At 45.3% G+C, this 18,819-nt stretch overlaps 1 protein-coding gene across 1 annotated transcript in view; it reads left to right on the top strand.

Annotated features, from left to right (window-relative positions):
* asah2 (N-acylsphingosine amidohydrolase 2) overlaps window positions 1-7,800 on the top strand; it is a 121,090-nt gene extending 113,290 nt beyond the window's left edge. Inside the window, exon 20 of the mRNA XM_070875059.1 lies at window positions 7,620-7,800. Coding sequence (XP_070731160.1) covers window positions 7,620-7,800 — 181 coding nt within the window. The remainder of the gene's footprint in view (window positions 1-7,619) is intronic.
* The last annotated feature ends 11,019 nt before the right edge of the window (window positions 7,801-18,819 follow it).

The following is an 18,819-nucleotide window of genomic DNA, read 5'->3' as shown; positions in this document are numbered from 1 at the left end:
CCAAAACAAAGAAGTCCTCAAAGTCTCTCTGTCGGTTGGCTCATTCATCAAGAAAAATTTCAGCTAGGTTATCCAGATAGCCCATCCTTCATCGCCAATGTGATGTCTTCCACACACATCGTAACACACAGACTCCAAGATGGCTCCATTCCTTTTTATTCTTGTAAATAGCAGAACCTGCATTACCACAATATTCCACTAGATGGAGCAGTAGTCCACTAGGTGGAACCTATATTACAAATAGTAACTTTCAAAAGTGATTTGGATATATACTTGAAAAGATAAAATTTGCAGGGGTATGGGGAAAGAGCTGGTGTGTAGAACACATTGGACAGCTCTTCCAAAGAGCTGGTATTGATATGAGGAACCTTCTGTGCTGACTGGCTCTATGATTCTAGAAGAAGCAATAATTTGCATAGTAGGAGTTGGTACTGTGGTTGAAATCTTTCACATGTTCAGATCTGTATTGGTTTTATTCAAACCTATCCTAATTAAATTCCAGTCATCCTAACCATCAGCTGTTTAACAGCATCAATACCTATCTGTAATTTAATCCGTGAAGGTAATTTCTCTCAGTTTAGGAGTTTGCTGACTGATCTCTCGTTTGGAATTGATGCACGAGGTACAGGCAGGGTGACGGTCACTTTATGGATATCTTCCTGAATATAGAAGGGCGGGTATCACTACTGCCCTGTAGATCATAAGCTTGGTGCCAGATTTGAGGGCCTGGTCTTCAAACACTCTTTTTCTCAGGTGACCGAAGGCTGTGCTGGTATACTGGAAGCGGTGTTGGACCGCGTCATCGATGCCTGCCCTTGCTGACAGTAGGCTCCCGAGGTGTTCGGTCAGGCAGAGTCAGCATGGATTTATGAAGGGGAAATCATGTTTGACAAATTTGCTGGAATTCTTTGAGAATGTAACGAACAGGGTGGATAAAGGGGAACCAGTGGATGTGGTGTATTTGGACTTCCAGAAGGCATTTGACAAGGTGCCACATAAAAGGTTACTGTACAAGATAAAAGTTCACGGGATTGGGGGTAATATATTAGCATTGGTAGAGGATTGGCTAACGAACAGAGAGTCGGGATAAATGGTTCATTCTCTGGTTGGCAATCAGTAAATAGTGGGGTGCCACAGGGAATCCGTGCTAGGACCCCAACTATTTACAATCTATATTAACGACTTGGAAGAAGGGATTGAGTGTAACGTAGCCAGGTTTGCTGACAATACAAAGATGGGAGGAAAAGCAATGTGTGATGAGGACACAAAAAAACCTGCAAAAGGACATAGATGGGCTAAGTGAATGGGCAAAAATTTGGCAGATGGAGTATAATGTTGGAAAGTGTGAGGTCATGCACTTTGGCAGAAAAAAATCAAAGAGCAAGTTATTATTTAAATGGAGAAAGATTGTGAAGTGCTGCAGTACAGCGGGACCTGGGGGTACTTGTGCATGAAACACAAAAGGTTGGTATGCAGGTACAGCAAGTGATCAGGAAGGCCAATGGAATCTTGACCTTTATTGCAAAGGGGATGGAATATAAAAGCAGGGAAGTCTTGCTACAGCTATACAGGGTATTGATGAGGCCTCACCTGGAATATTGTGTGCAGTTTTGGTTTCCATATTTACGAAAGGATATACTTGCTTTGGAGGCAGTTCAGAGAAGGTTCACTCGGTTGATTCCAGAGATGAGGGGGTTGACTTATGAGGAAAGGTCGAGTAGGTTGGGCCTCTACTCATTGGAATTCAGAAGAATGAGAGGTGATCTTATCGAAATGTATAAGATTATGAGGGGGCTTGACGAGGTGGATGCAGAGAGGATGTTTCCACCAGGGTCAGTTTGGTGGAGGAAATTTGTCTTACGGATGTTTAGTATAAGGCCCACGCTTTCGTGCGCCTCGGTGAAGTGCTGACGATGACATGGAGTTCTGCCTCCGAGTGTGCGCAGACTCTAACGTCGTCTGCGTACTGTAGTTCAATGACAGAGGATGGGACTACCTTGGATTTAGTCTGGAAATGGCGAGGGTTGAACAGATTCCCATTAGTTCTATAGTTTAGTTCCACTCCAGTGGGGAGCTTGCTGAGGGTGAGATGAAGCATTGCAACAAGGAAGATCGAGAAGAGCGTTGGTGCGATGACGCAGCCCTGCTTGCAAAACGCTGCAGAAGTACCACCAGCATTGCCTCCGCCGGATTCTGCAAATCCATTGGGAGAACAGGTGCACCAACATCAGTGTTCTCGCTCAGGCCAACATCCCCAGCATCGAAGCACTGACCACGCTCGATCAACTCCGTTGAACAGGCCACATCGTCCGCATGCCCAACACGAGACTCCTAAAGCAAGCACTCTTCTCGGAGTTTTGTCATGGCAAGTAAGCCCCAGGTGGGCAAAGGAAATGCTTCAAGGACACCCTCAAAGCCTCCTTGATAAAGTGCAACTTCCCCACCGGCACCTGGCAGTCCCTGGCCCAAGACTGGCCAAAAATTGAGGAAGCGCATCCGGGAGGGCGCTGAGCACCTCGCGTCTCATTGCCGAGAGCATGCAGAAACCAAGCGCAGGCAGCGGAAGGAGCGTGCGCCAACTCAGATTCCTCACCCCCCACTGCCTTTCCTTCGATCACTGTGTGCCCCATCTGTGACAGAGACTATCAGTCCCACATTGAACTTTCCAGCCACCTGAGCACTCACTTTTCGAGTGGAAACAAGTCACCCTCGACTCCGAGGGACTGCCTATGATGATGATCTTCCTGAAGTCACAAAAATTGAAGTAAGGACAGTCTGATGCGCCATTCCAGTTCTTGTGGTGACTGGGTGCTTCTTCCTGTTCAGCCTGTCCAAGTAGCCCACGGCTATTGGTGGAGTACCAATGCAGGGACTGGTGGCTTTTACAACTTAATTATGATTTTTATTGAAATGTTTTCTCTTGCGCCTCTTTTGAAAGGCCCGGAGACAGTTCACACATTGTTTGCAACCAAAATCCTTGGGAATGGGTGGCAGTGCTGGTCTCAAATCCACCCGAGGGGTATAGCTGGGGGCACTGTACCACGCAGTCAGTCACCTGAGGAGGAGCGAACACTGCACAACACAATCTCGGTGCCTCTCTGCCTTCTACTTGTGGCTCCTTCTTTCAGCAAAGGGCTTTCTTTTCCCTGAGTTCTTAATTTAAAAGGGTTGTTATGAGAAGAATGTGACCCCTCTTTACAGGATAAAGATTTTCTTCTTCCCAGGCCTTCCCACCCAAGGTTTTGCTCAGAGACTGTAGGAAAGATTTTCACTTTTTCTGTTTTATTAAATGGCCTGGTATTTGATACAATGGCGATATTGGAGATAGATGCCATAAATTGTCCCGTCATGCCCCCCCCCCGCCCCCCCGATTCACCAGCAGCGAAGTCACGCCATCATTTGCTGGAAAAACTATTCAAGTGTACTGCAGTGAGCAGAAGAGCGGCAGATTGGGAGTAGCATGGTCAATGTCTGATACACATCCAATTTACTGAGCCCGACACGGGTTATTTAACAGGGATGCGTTTCGGACCAATGGCTCCAATCAGATAACATGGGGATGAGTCACAGTATGTACGGGAAGAATGTTCAGGTCAGGGTTCATTTGATTGAGTTTGTACTGAAACTGTATAAATATATAAATCGGCATTAAGGGATCTGTATGCGTAAGGTTTTCTCCTGAACCACGGGCGATCCTTAGCCATATTTAATTACTGGTTGCAATCCATGCTTAGCGCACCAGCTTAATAAACATTAATATAAAAATATCTATCGGAGGGTCGATTGGCTGTCAAAGCACTTATTTTATTAATGAATTGAAGTTTAAGATTTCAATGAAGTTCCTAAAAATGTTACCCTCGAGCAAGCTGCTGAGTGATTGAATACTTTACTGATTTGAGTCCTCCAGTGCCATTCTGTAATGGCCCAAGCTCTTTGAGGGGATCTCGGTGACGTTAATTCAACAAACCCAATTTTGCCAATGATTTTAAGGGGAGGGGGCGTCAGAACTATGGTAATTAGCGGTTCGACTTTTTTGGCGATCGTCTCTGTGGAGCATCGCAAAAATCCCAGCGAATAAAGCAATGGTACGGTACGGTCACGATGGGCAAAATGGCCTCCTTCTGTGCCATAAATTTCTATGATTAAGTCACTCGCGCTGTAATTTTCTGGAATTTCTGCAGTGTGGTACTGCCGTACTTCGTAGATGCACATGTTTTCAGCAAAAGGCCCCAATGCTATGGAGTTGTTTCTCTGCCTGGCCTTTTTAGAATATGCTCCCTTGTCAGCATCCTTTTACATTTAGTTTGTGTTAGCCGACTGCTGCTTGTTTCTGTGTATGTGTGAGAGAGACTGCAGTGATAACAAGCTCTTAGGACTGAGAATATTTATCACTTCAGAAAGTCAAAGCAGACAACTTCAACATCCGGACCCTGTAAATGATTCCAGGAGTAAACAAATACATCCCTCCCAAACTGCTTGTCCGCCATGTATTGTTTTCCTGTTATAAAATCCACACAGGACATTTGCACACTCTTTTCTCAGCCCCCTCCATACCCCCGCCAGCCCTTTACAAAGAATAAAAACAGCACGCTGAACTTTACTTGAATGGGTTTTTCTTACTTTAGTTAAATTTCTGCAGTGATGAACTTTACCAAATACTCTCCCGCCTTTTAAAAAAAAACATTCTGTGATGATGCTCTTTTCTGAATTGATGCTAAAATGAAAATCACTGAGTTGGCAGTATTATGGTCTAGCGGCCAGGACTGGGGCAATGTCGAGCACCCCTTCTTACCGACATTCATTTTATCCTTTGGATATGAGCAGAACTTAATCTGGTTACAAGGGTGGACGGACCTCAACTAAAATCGTGCAAGGTGTTTAGACAAGCAATCTGAAAATTTCAATAAATTCTAAAAATAAATATGAGCTGCCGGTTTATTGTTGAGAATAGGAAGGGATGAGACAGCCAACTTCTGTAGTCGATGAATACTTTTGCACCAATCAGTAAATGCGGTGAAATAAACCCTACCATTATAAAATCTCAGGTGTAAATCTATCACCGCGGGTGTCTGTCAGTTTAAAACTAATTTCACCCCACAATTGGCCACTTGCTAGTGTATTAAAAATAGGAATATATATTCGAACTTGTCGCTGGCCTATTTAAATCGGCCAGTGAGATGTTCACAAGCGCTGTCAAAAAGGTTGAACTGATATTGAGAAACTCGAGTCCAGATACCACATGGAACCTTGCCCGCTTAAGCTGGTTCAATGACTTCTGGCAGTTCTTCTCTGATTGGTTCAGGGGTCTGAGAGAGGCTTTCATCACAGAATATTAACAGAGCTTGACTGCTGTTTGCTCAGAAACTGAGAGCTGGTGTAATCCTCCACTGATAATAACTGATATCAGTATGGTTTTGCATAGACGTCAGGAGATTATCACTGTTCAAACCATACTCTGCGTGGAGATAGAGATACATGAAGTATATTGCAAAGCCAGAGAAATTATTTCAAATCAGACATAGAAAGTGCATTTAAAATGCAAGCTAATCTGTGAATGGAACACAGTACAGTTCAAATACATTAAACCAACAGGAGGAAGTGTGTCTTTTAGTTTAGTCAGAGTGTTCTTCCAGCAGAAGGATTGAAATGATTATGCACTTTAAACTGAAAGTATACATGAAAGGACAGAGTTTGTTTTGTTCATTTACCAAAAGCTACAGTTCAAAACCAACACTACTTGGCTGTAGGAAGAAGCCAAACAAAAGTTGCAGAGTAGGTTGGTTAGGGTTGCCAACCTTCCAGGATTGGCCTGCAGTTTCCAGGATTTGAAGATTAATCTCGAGGACACTGCTGTGAGCAAATCGGGTGGGGGGGGGGGGCGAGGGGGGAGGGAGGGGGGTGGGGGGGAGAGAGGAGGGGACGAGGGGAGAGGAGAGGAGGGAGGAGGGAGGGGAGAGGGGAGGAGGGAGGGGAGAGGAGAGGAGGAGGACGGGGAGGGGAGGGAGGGGGGGAGGAAGGGAGGGGAGGGGAGGGAAAATCATAAGGGCATTAAAAAAATTTATATTTTTTAATTTTTAATTTTCTTTTTGTTATAAAAATATTGGAGAAGGAATAAAAAGGCTGTTTGACTGATGGTTAAGCATCATCCTACGGGTAATTAAGAGCCTGTTTGCTTTTTAATTGGCGTGGGAAGGAGGTACCATGCAAGGTTGCATGTGTCGGGCGATTAATGGCAGGAGTGTGGGGGCGGGGTGGTTGGAGGCAGGATGTCATGTGATGAAACATAGAAGCATAGAAAGTAGGTACAGGAGTAGGTCTTTCGGCCCTTCGAACCTGCACCACCATTCAATAAGATCACGGCTAATCATTCAACCTCAGTACCCCTTTTCTGCTTTCTCTCCATACCCCTTGATCCCTTTGGCCATAAGGACCATATATAACTCCCTTTTGAATATATCCAATGAACTGGCCTCAAGAACTCTCTGCAGTAGAGAATTCCACAGGTTAACCACTCTCTGAGTGAAGAAGTTTCTCCTCATCTCGGTCCTAAATGGCTTACCCCTTATTCTTAGACTGTGACCCCTGGTTCTGGAACTCCCCAGCAACGGGAACATTCTTCCTGCCTCTAACCTGTCCAATCCCGTCAGAATTTTATATGTTTCTATGAGATCCCCTCTCATTCTTCTAAACTTCAGTGGATACAAGCCCAATTGATCCAGTCTCTCCTCATATGTCAATCCTGCCATCCCGGAAATCAATCTGGTGAACCTTCGCTGTACTCCCTCAATAGCAAGAACGTCCTTCCTCAGATTAGGAGACCAAAATTGAACACAATATTCCAGATGTGGCCTCACCAAGGCTCTGTACAACTGCAGTAAGACCTCCCTGCTCCTGTACTCAAATCCTCTAGCTATGAAGGCCAACATGCTATTTGCCTTCTTCACCACCTGCTGTACCTGTATGCTAAACGTCAATGACTGATGTACCATGACACCCAGGTCTCGTTGCACCTCCCCTTTTCCTAATCTGTCACCATTCAGATAACCTGTCTTCCTGTTTTTGCCACCAAAGTGGATAACCTCACATTTATCCACATTATACTGCATCTGCCATGCATTTGCCCACTCACCTAACCTGTCCAAGTCACCCTGCAGCCTCTTGGCATCCTCCTCCCAGCTCACACTGCCGCCCAGCTTAGTGAAACCTCCAGAAATGCATCCAACCAGTGTTGGAATCCCAAATGTTGGTCGATTTTCTGGTATTCGTTATAACCCAGCATTTTGAAGACAGCCACGTAGAGCAGACCAAAAGGGACATCATTACTAGTTACCTCCAGAGAGTGTGTCCTGTTGCAGTGGAGCCACACTGATTTCAAAACTCCCAATCACTCCCCATTTCGGGTTCAGTATCACTGTCAGCCTCGTTCCATTTTCCATGCGCCAAGTATTTGAGAATAGAGACGATGTCTGTTTGTGACCCTCCTCGTGCGCACGTTGATCTGAGAAAGCTCTGCTGCTTGACTTTGTATTCACTTGGAGGAATGTTAATGTCGAAAGATGCTCCGCTGGAAGGATTTATTATGTTTGCATTTTATAACTTCAGTTTGTTTTTGTTTTTAGGTTGTACTGGGACAAAGCACCTAAAGGTTATAGCAATGTCACTGTGGTCTGGCACATCGCATACACTGCAGAGCTTGGAACGTACAAAATGTGCCACTTTGGCCATTTTAAGACACAATTTCTAAAACCAGTCTTCACTCCTTATGAGGGCTCCTCTTCCCCTTTTGAAGTGAGAAATTGAAACTCATAAACTATAATATCATGTTGATGTTTTACTATTTAAATTCCAATTGATTTTTCAAAAAAAACTTCTGTTTACCATACTGTAAGGCAGTGAATTAAAAAAATAAATCTTTCTACATTGTACACATGGACTGTTGGATGATTTGCCACTGGTTATCACTGAGCACGTTTCTGGGATAGAAATAAAATGGGAACTCTAACCGCACAAAAGCATTTATAAATTGTGGTAGCATCTGGCTGATTGTTCAACCTCCCCACACCGAGTGTAGTTAATGATTAGCTGGTAAATTCAATGAAATAATAATATTGACAAAACAGATCTTTTTTTTCCATACAAATGGCCTTGGTTTAGATTGGAAAACATTTTTCAGTAGAGTACATTTGGATGGAAAGGAGAACTGAGCTGTTTATTAAATTACTGAAATTGTACCCGCCATGACAAGTCATTACCTGGAATTCTCTTTGGTGATAATTGGAATAATTGGCTTAATCCCTAAATAAATAGTATTGCTAAAACAAAATTAGCTTCAATTAGTTGTATTTGATTTGGCTTTTCTAACTTAAACCAAATCAACAATAAACATTTACATGATTACAATCATGTTTAATTACAGAGACAATATTGTACAACCAAGTTTGGCTTATGTTTCTCAACCTTGAATTGGCATGTTAATATTCAATGGTAACACTCTTCCTTCACTTACTACACCAAGCTGCTGGCATGGTTAGCATTAATATTACAGACATTAGCTTTATTACTTCAGATTTATAGATTAAATGACACAAGAGTTATTGACATTAAACAGTGGGGACTTTTCTGAAGAGTTTAAACAAAATGATTAAATGTAAATTTGAAAGTGTGCATGACTTGCTGGAATGTGTGCTCACAGGCATACAATTGAAGAGCTTTAAAGTGAAGAATAGTTCATTAAACAGTTAACTTTACAATATTTGTTTCTGGATTAAAGGGGGAATGCAAATTCTTAAAGTGAACAGATAAAGTGCCAAAAGATATCACTCTTCCAAACCTCACTTTTTTGAGGTGGATTTTGCTAATGTGACCAAAACTAGAATGGCGTCACCACCTTGTCAATATTCGGCAAAACAACTTGTCTGTGGCAGCCATCTTGGATTAATTACCACACATGGTTTCTTTCTACTAATCAGTAATTGTGCCAAGGTATATCCAGACTTAAATATGTTAGCAATTGTTATCTGCTGAGAGCACAGTTATTTCACCACCTTTCCAGTGACTTTAAATGTAATTGTCATCTTGGCATTTGATCAGATTCACAAATGGAACTGATCTGTATTTGCTTTACTTTTAAAATCTGGAAAATAAACTGTTACTTCCAAGGGTGAGATCATGTCTGTTATGTATGCAACCCTATGTAACCAGTATTATACGGCCACCAGAGGGCGGATCTGTTGGAGTCCCAAGGGATCCCAGCATCCCTTGGGAGCACTGTATATAAGCAGGCCTCCCATGCTGTATCGGCACTCGAGTTAGAATAAAGGAACTAAGGTCACACTGACTCACATCTACAGCACTCAGTTACATTACCTTATTTGAGACATAACAACTGGCGACGAGATAACGAACCACCACGCGAAAATGCAGAGAACGGTTGGTATCCTAGGGAAATTCTCAGAAGGGGATGATTGGGAGGCCTTCATGGAGCAACTCGACCAATACTTCATGGCCAACGAGTTGGAAGGGGACGAGACTGTTACTTCCAAGGATGAGATCATGTCTGTTATGTATGCAACCCTATGTAACCAGTATTATACGGCCACCAGAGGGCGTATCTGTTGGAGTCCCAAGGGATCCCAGCATCTCTTGGGAGCACTATATATAAGCAGGGCTGCCAAACAAAGGGCGATCCTCCTCACCGTCTGCAGTGCAATAACCTATGGCCTCATGAAGAATCTACTTGCTCCGGTGAAACCAACAACAAAATCGTATGAAAAACTGTGTACGCTGGTCTGGGAGCACCTAAATTCGAAGGAGAGCGTTCTGATGGCAAGGTATCGATTTTACACGTCAATGGTCTGAAGGCCAGGAATTGGCGAGCTACATTGCTGAACTAAGGCGCCTTGCAGGACATTGCGAATTCGATGGATTCCTGGAGCAAATGCTAAGACTTTTTCATACTTGGCATTGGCCATGAGGTTATCCTTCACAAACTATTGACTGTTGAAACACCGAACCTGAGCAAAGCCACAATGATAGCCCAGGCATTTATGGCCACCAGCGATAACACCAAACAAATTTCGCTAACACAAAGTAACGTCGTTTTCAGGCAGGAATGCATATGACAGAACATACATGCCGGCAGCTGCACGCCCTCAAATGACCCAGAGTCCACCATCAATCATTAATGCGAGGCAGTTAACACCCTGTTGGCACTGTGGAGGTGATCATCGAGCCCATCAATGCCGCTTCAAACACTATGCGTGCAAAGGCTTGTGGAACAATGGGACACCTCTAGCGAACGTGCAGACGAGCTGCAAATCCTGCAAACCACCACTTGCAGAGGAAGATCGATCCATGGCAGATCAAAGTGAACCACAGACTCGAACTGAGGAGGCAGAAGTGTACGGGGTACACACCTTCACCACGAAATGTCCACTGATCATGTTAAAAGTTAAACTGGACGGAATTCCAGTATCCATAGAACTGGACACCGGTGCGAGTCAGTCCATCATGAACAAAAAGGCTTTCGACAGGTTGTGGTGCAACAAGGCACACAGGCCCAAGTTGAGCCCCATTTATATCAAGCTGAGAACTTACACCAAAGAGCTGATCCCTGTAATTGGCAGTGCAGCAGTAAAAGTCTTCTATGATGGAGCAGTGCACGAACTCCCACTATGGATTGTACCAGGAGATGGCCCTACGCTGTTTGGCAGATGCTGGCTGGGAAAAGTCCGCTGGAACTGGGATGACATCCAAGCGCTTTCGTCCATCGACGACGTCTCATGCGCCCAGGTTCTGAGCAAGTTCCCGTCGTTGTTTGAGCCAGGCATCGGACGTTTCTCTGGGACGAAGGTGCAGATCTATTTGGTTCCCGGTACACGACCCATCCACCACATAGCAAGGGCGGTGCCATACATGATGCGAGAGAAAGTGGAGATTGAGTTGGACAGGCTGCAATGAGAGAGCATCATCACGCCGGTGGAGTTCAGCGAGTGGGCCGTCCAATTGTTCCGGTCCTCAAGGGCGATGGCACGGTCAGAATTTGTGAGGACTATAAAGTAACGATTAACCGTTTTTTGCTGCAGGACCAGTACTCGCTACTCAAGGCAGACGACCTATTTGCGACGCTGGCTGGAGGAAAGACGTTCACCAAGTTGGACCTGACCTCGGCCTACAAGACGCAGGAGCTGGGGGAATCTTCGAAAGGCCTCACCTGCATCAACACGCACAAAGGTCTGTTCATCTACAATAGATGCCCGTTTGGGATTCGATCGGCCGCGGTTATTTTTCAAAGGAACATAGAGAGCCTGCGAAAGTCGGTTCCACGTACCGTGGTTTTCCAGGACGACATACTGGTCACAGGTCGGGACACCATTGAACACATGAAGAACCTGGAAGAGGTTCGAAGTCGGCTAGACCATGTGGGACTCAGGTTGAAATGCTCGAAGTGTGTTTTCCTGATGCCAGAGGTCGAGTTCTTAGGGAGAAAAATTGCGGCAGACGGCATCAGACCCACCGACGCCAAGACGGAGGTCATCAAGAACGTACCGAGACCACAGAACATGACAGAGCTGTGGTCGTTCCTGAGACTCCTCAATTATTTTGATAATTTCCTACCCGGGTTAAGCACCTTGCTAGAACCCCTACATGTGTTGCTACGCAAGGGGAGATGACTGGGTATGGGGGAAATCACAAGAGGCTGCTTTTGAGAGAGCCAGAAATCTGTTATGTTCCAACAAACTGCTTGTTCTGTATGACCCCTGGGTAAATGTTTAGTGCTAGCTTGCGATGCGTCTTCGTATGGGGTCGGGTGTATGTTACAACAAGCAAACGAATCGCGAACATTGCAACCGGTCGCTTATGCGTCCAAGAGTTTGTCCAAGGCTGAAAGGGCCTACAGCATGATTGAAAAACAAGCTCTGGCATGCATTTACACCTTAAAAAAAATGCACTAGTATCTGTTGGGGCTTAAGCTCGAGTTAGAAACTGACCATAAGCCGGTCATATCGCTATTCTCAGAGAGCAAAGGTATCAATACCAATGCCTCTGCTCGCATCCAAAGATGGGCGCTCATGCTGTCTGCATATAACTAAGTAATCCGCCATAGATCAGGCACAGAGAACTGCACTGATGCTCTCAGTCGGCTCCCATTGCCCACCACCAGGGTGGAAATGGCATAGCCTGCAGACTTGCTCTTGGTGATGGATGCATTTGAAAACGAAAAGTCACCCGTTACAGCCTACCAGATCAGGACCTGGACAAGTCACCCTTTACTGTCCCTTGTAAAAAAAAAAAAAACTGTGTCCTCCATGGGAGCTGGTCCAGCATCCCAGCCGAGATGCATGAAGAGATCAGGCCATTCCGGCGGCGTAAAGACGAAATGTCCATACAGGCGGACTGTCTTCTGTGGGGTAATCGCATGGTTTTGCCCAAGAAAGGCAGAGAAACGTTCATACACGACCTACACACTATCCACCTATACATAGTAATGATGAAAGCTATAGCCAGATCCCATGTGTGGTGGCCCGGCATCGACTCAAATTTGGAGGCCTGGGTGCGCCAATGCAGCACTTGCTCTCAACTGAGCAATGCACCCAGGGAGGCACCGCTAAGTTTGTGGTCATGGCCCTCCAAACTGTGGTCTTAGGATCCATGTTGACTTTGCTGGCCCGTTTCTAGGCAAAATGTTTTTGGTTGTAGTGGATGCTTATTCAAAATGGATTGAGTGTGTGATAATGTCTGTAAGCATGTCTACTGCCACCATCGGAAACCTACGAGCCATGTTTGCCACGCACGGCCTGCCCGATGTCCTTGTCAGTGACAATAGGCCGTGTTTCACCAGTGCTGAATTCAAGGAATTCATGACCCGCAATGGGATCAAGCACATTACATCTGCCCCGTTCAAGCCCGCATCCAACGGCCAGGCAGAACGGGCAGTCCAAACCATCAAGCGAAGCTTGAAACGCGTGTCGGAAGGCTCCCTGCAGACCCGCCTGTCCCGAGTCGTGCTCAGCTTCCGCACCAGACCCCACTCGCTCACCGGGGTTCCCCCAGCTGAGCTGCTCATGAACAGGGCGCTCAAAACAAGGCTCTCTCTTGTCCACCCTGATCTCCATGATCACGTCGAAGGCAGGCGGCATCAACAAAGCATGTACCATGATCGCGCAAATTTGTCACTCAATATTGAAGTCAATGACCCTGTATTTGTACTCAACTGTGGACATGGTCCCAAATGGCTTGCTGGCACCGTCATAGCCAAAGAAGGGAGTAGGGTGTTTCAGGTCAAACTTGCAAATGGACTAACTTGCATAAGCATTTGGACCAAATCAAATTGCGATTCACAGCCACGAGCAACCCGAAGAGGACACTAGCAACTTCAAGCCTCCAACACGCACACAAGTGGCAACCGACATCACAGTTGACCATGAAGCCAAACTCACCAGCCCAGCAAGGCCAGCTGCACAGCAGCCCAGCGAAGAACCAACCAACTCACCTACATCTGCATTCGTACCGAGAAGATCGACAAGGGAGCGAAAGGCCCCAGATCGTCTCACCCTGTAAATAAGTGTTCTATTGACTTTGGGAGGGAGTGATGTTATGTATGCAACCCTATGTAACCAATATTATACTGCCACCAGAAGGCGTACCTGTTTGAGTCCCAAGGGATCCCAGCATCCCTTGGGAGCACTGTAGATAAGCAGGCCTCCCATGCGGTCCTAACACTCTGGAGTTAGAATAAAGGAACTAACATCACATTTACGTCTACAGTACTCAGTTACATTACCTTATTTGAGGCATAACAATGTCCAATGACTTATTGCAAAAAAAATGAAAGCTTAAGCTGTGAACAGAACTTTGAAAACCAGGCCAATGTGTTCTTATCAAGATTTGTTGAGAATTGGCAATAAGTGTACAAATCTGAATATGGAACTTCTATATGAAAGTTAGATGTATAGCATGAGACAATATTATCTTAATTGGTAAAAGCCATGTGCAAAGTATGACTGGAATTGAATGAACATTATTGTAATCACAAGGAAATGGAGGATCTACTCCCAAGATAAATATTAGTGGACACACGCTAACAATGCTGTAGGATTCCTCTGTCTGCTATGTGAAGGCAGGTGTTAACCGTTCCTTATATCGACAGTGGTTGCACATCCTACATTTAAAAATCAATTGCTCCTACATTAAAAGAAAAATCATTTTCATTTCATAAGATAATTTTTGTAATTTATATTTTGTATCCTTGTAATAAAGTTTATGTTCAATCAGCAACAACAACTTTCATTTGTACAGCACCTTTTAATACAGCAAAATGTCCCAAGGTACTTCCGAGGCTATGGCGCCAGGTCGTCACAGACATTTGCAGCTTGCTGGAACTAAACCTGCTGCCCAGAGGATCTGGTAAACATGCCTTACCAGTGGCTGTCAAAGTCGCCCTGCTCTCAGCTTGTTTGCCTCAGCCTCCTTCCAGGGATCTGCAGCAGAAATTTGCAGGATCTCGCAGTCGGCTGCCCACAGATGCATCGCCCAGGTGACCGATGCCATGTTTGACAAGTCAGCCAATTATGTCAACTTTTCCACTGATTGGGCGGGTGTTGCCGAGGGGACGCCGAGCTTTGTGGCTCTGGCTGGCTTCCCACAAGTGCAGGGCATCATCGACTGCACATATATATGGCCAGCAAGGCAACCGCTCATCACCCAGGATTATTTGTGAACTGCATAGGTTTCCACTCCCTCAATGTGCAGCTCATCTGCAACCGCAGAAAGATCATCATGCATTTGTGCAGCAGGCTCCCTGGCAACTGTTGTGACTCTCTTGTGCTGCGTCAGTCCACCTTCTCTCAGCTCTTTGCACCTCCGAAAGGCTTGTTGGCTGACTGCTTGGAGACGAGGGCTATCCACTGACGATGTAGCTCCTGACGCCCTTGAGGAAGCCAAGTACTGAGGCCTGGGAGCATTATAATGAAAGCCTCATTTCCACCTGATGTATCATATGTCATAGAGCAAACAGTAGGCATGCTGAAGATGCGCTTCAGATGCCTTGACAAATCTGAAGGAGCCCTTCAGTACGCACCAGCCAAAGTCTCCAGAATCATCATCATTTGCTGTGCGCTGCACAACATAGCGCAACAGCAAGGATTGGAGCTGCAGGAGGAGCAAGGCACAGAGCACACAGTGTCTGCAGAGGAGGAGAAGGAATAGGTGGAAGACAAAGAAGTGGAGGAGGAGGAACCTGATGTGGAGATGGCATCAGCAGCCGTGCATATTGCTGACCGGGAGGCCCAGGATGGCCTCATAATAGCCATAGCTATTTAACTTGCTCCAATGCACCCACATGGCTGCCACATGCTGTACTATGTTCCCCTCCAACAACACCATAAAGCATCTCTATAATAACCAAGCCATTCCTGTCGCTCAAATCCTCATTGCTTGAGATTAAGTAATGTCTCACCATTCATTTAAAGTGACAAAGCCACTTCCCAGGTAGCAGACAAAAATAGACCTGACTGGAAAATGGTGTGAGAAAAATAACTCAAACTTAGCACTGAAATTTGTTCATACCCTTGTACATCTAGGATTGTGCCTTTTTTCTTTTCCGAGTGTTTCTACAAGGTGTAACCCCCAAATGATCTCATGAGGTCAGGAAAGGTGAGTGCAATGCCACACTCATCTCCATCCTGATGTGCCTGTCACCACAATCCTATTACTTTGCCTTCCCAAGCCTGTTCCTGCACATCATCCCTCACACCAACCTACCTTGCAGGTCCACCTCTCCCTCTCTGTCTATGTACATACTCACATCCCCATCTGACTAACCACACTCATCGTCATACAATCATAGGATATTCCTGAATATTGGAACAGGAAAGAAGCAGAAGCTTGGGGATTGCACCAAACCATGTCGGAAAACATTCAAAGAAATCTAAGAAATTATTTAAATCCGCATTACAGTAAAATGTTCTCTAGGCATGTTAACTCACTTAATTTCTACACCAGAATCATTCCGTAACTCAAGCAGTGGTTTGGCTGCTCCCTCTTGATATGATAATTTCAATTAAAAGTGGCACGAGTTAAATTGCTGTATAATAATGAATAGACGAGAGAAAAATAACATTGACAAAAGTTACTGGGCCAATTTTAATTTTTGTCTGGGAGGGGAATGGAATCAGGAATTGAGTTTTCCTTTTTGTGAATGTGTTTTATTTGCTCATGGTTGTCCTTTGCTCTCATATTACTTTCTGTTTTGACTGAACAAATAGGGATATTCCTATTGTTTGAACTGATTGTGGGGGCCATGGCACTCGAGCCTGCTGTACTTTCTGTTTTATCTACACCAAATTACACTTTATTGGTGGTTGGGAGAGGGAGGAATCTCAATAAAGTAGAAGATACTTATAAGCTGGAAAGGAACCTTTGATGGAATGCAAAACCTCTGTATATTTTATTGTATTTTTCCCGGCCCCTACTTAGAGATGACAGAAGAATGTTTTATCAGAAATAAATTGATCCTTGTTAAACGAAAGCATCACTAAGTTTGGGGGACGTGAAGTGAGATTCTCTAACCCACTTTAAGCACGTGCAGTTGATGCTTGATAATATTCAGGTTATTATACTGAATAACACCGAAGCTACAACACAAGAGAGCTAGAAGGTATCCATGATATTGTAGAAACTCGAATACAAACAAGGTGTGGCTTCCAACACTCCATTGAGTTGGGAGGGAGAACTGGCCACAACTATTAAACAAAAACAATGGGAATGATTTGGCAAGACAGCTTGACTCGTGCAGTGCAAAATATTCCTGAGTGTGTGAATTATCGCACAGAATGTATCGGACTATATTTCATATGTCTGAAGCAGGTATCGAGCAAGAATGTCACATACTAGGGCCCCTATTTTCCACTTGCTGCATTTTTGGGGCCTGCGCATGTTAACGTATGATTTGTTTTGTATGTTTGTGGCAGAAAAAAAAATCGGGACTTTCATCAAACAAATATTTGAATTTGGCGCTGCGCTTTCCGAAGTTGTCTGGGCCGGAAACGGAGATTCAAGTCTGCGCTTAAAAACTCTCTGGGCATGCGTGAGAAAAGAAATCTGGTCTGGATCAGACATGTTTAAAGAGCCCTTTGTGATCGGGTTGTGCTGGCTGGATCTTTCTGTAATTTTGAGCATTAAAACCTGCAAAACATGGCTGAGAGGGAAGTGGAAAAGGAATTCTAAGGAGAGGGGCCGTTCAATTTCTCCTGCCCGAAGTGGTATCCCTGGTAGATATCATGGAGAGGAAATGGGATCTGCTGGCAACTCGGGGAAAGCGAAAAAAAAGTAAAACCTGCTACAATGGCTCAACGTTGGGATGGTGTTGCTGTCGAGCACAATGCAGGAACCATCACTCGGAGAATCGGCGGGCAGCTGAAAAAGAAGTGGCAGGACCTAGGACAATTAATTAAAGTAAGTATGCACTGCAATTACATTTGTAAATGTGTGTGTGTGTGTGGCCACCACAACAGAAGGACCCTCTCTTTAAAAAGTTCTATTTCATCTTTACAGTTGAAGAATGCAAAGATCAGGAACCACAGGAATCATACTGGTGGAGGTCCACCAAGTAAGCTGCAATTGAGCCAGCTGGAAAAGAGGATCTCTGATCTGATTAAAGCTCACCGGAGAAGATCCACCCACCAATGTGGACGCTGGGCCCAGTTCAAATAGACAGGGTGAGCCCTGCAATTTGAACTGTGGGTTGGCTAAGTACTGCATGGGCTCGCTCGGCTTTAATGGATGCTTTCGATATGTTTTACAGCAGCTGCGCGTCAGGAAGAGGCAGAAGGTGATCCAGAAGGACAAGCAGAAGTACCATCAGAAGTAGCATCCGAAGGACATCCAGACGAGAGTCCAGTATTGTTTCCTGATTTTGAGCAGGACGATCTGGATGAAGGCCAGCATGAAGATCCCCCTCACTGATGAGATGGTCATATTGGATCTACAGCTGGTGGAGCCCATGGATCAGGATGTGGGTCCCAGTGTGGTCCAGCAACACACACCTGTGAGAGGGATGCCCAATAGGGTCGAGGAACTAGGCACAGGTGGGACACGGCGAAGGAGGGTGGAAAGGATAGCTGAACCACAAGCGCAGGTAGACATGGTACAGCTCATCGGGATGAGTGGGGAGAGTATGCAGCTAACCAGGTCGCTCCTGGGCACCATGGGTAGGGTGAGGGTAGAAATTGCAGGACAGTCAGGAGAAGTAGCAACACTGTCTGGAGGACTAGGACCACCACTGGCAGGGCAGATTAGGGAGGGAATGGTGGATGCACTTGATACACTGTCGGACAGCTGATAGAGAAATTGTCTGACATATGTGACGGAAATTTGCAGGTAGCTGCTGCAATAAGGGTGTTATGTCTTTAGATGCTCTGATAATGACTCCACGAGGCAATGTGTTGTACATGTACTGTAGTGACCTTAGTCCTTTGTTGATAATTCCAGAGTGAGGATCACACCTGATGGGCCTGCCTTTTATACTAGGCCTGGCACACCTGTACAGGTAACCTACAAGTCTCCCACTGAGGTGCCCCCTGGTGGCACACCTTGTAATAGTACAAGCAGTAACCATGTAGGATACATGACAAAGGGAACACACCCAGGTTGTCATTCAACAACACCACTTGGCGGCATCAACTGCTGCCACTCAAATCATCCCCAGACCACCCTCGGGGACTGTGCCGCAGGGTCATTCACAGCTTGAAAAAGAAGACGAAGACAAACCTGGGCCTTCCAGAAAGGTGTCTACTAGGTCTGCCCCTGTCCAACCCCACC

The sequence above is a fragment of the Pristiophorus japonicus genome, chromosome 3 (assembly GCF_044704955.1).
Source record: "Pristiophorus japonicus isolate sPriJap1 chromosome 3, sPriJap1.hap1, whole genome shotgun sequence".
Lineage (NCBI taxonomy): Eukaryota > Metazoa > Chordata > Chondrichthyes > Pristiophoridae > Pristiophorus > Pristiophorus japonicus.
The sequence above is the reverse complement of the archived record's forward strand: the minus strand, read 5'-3'. Positions and strand labels throughout refer to the sequence as shown.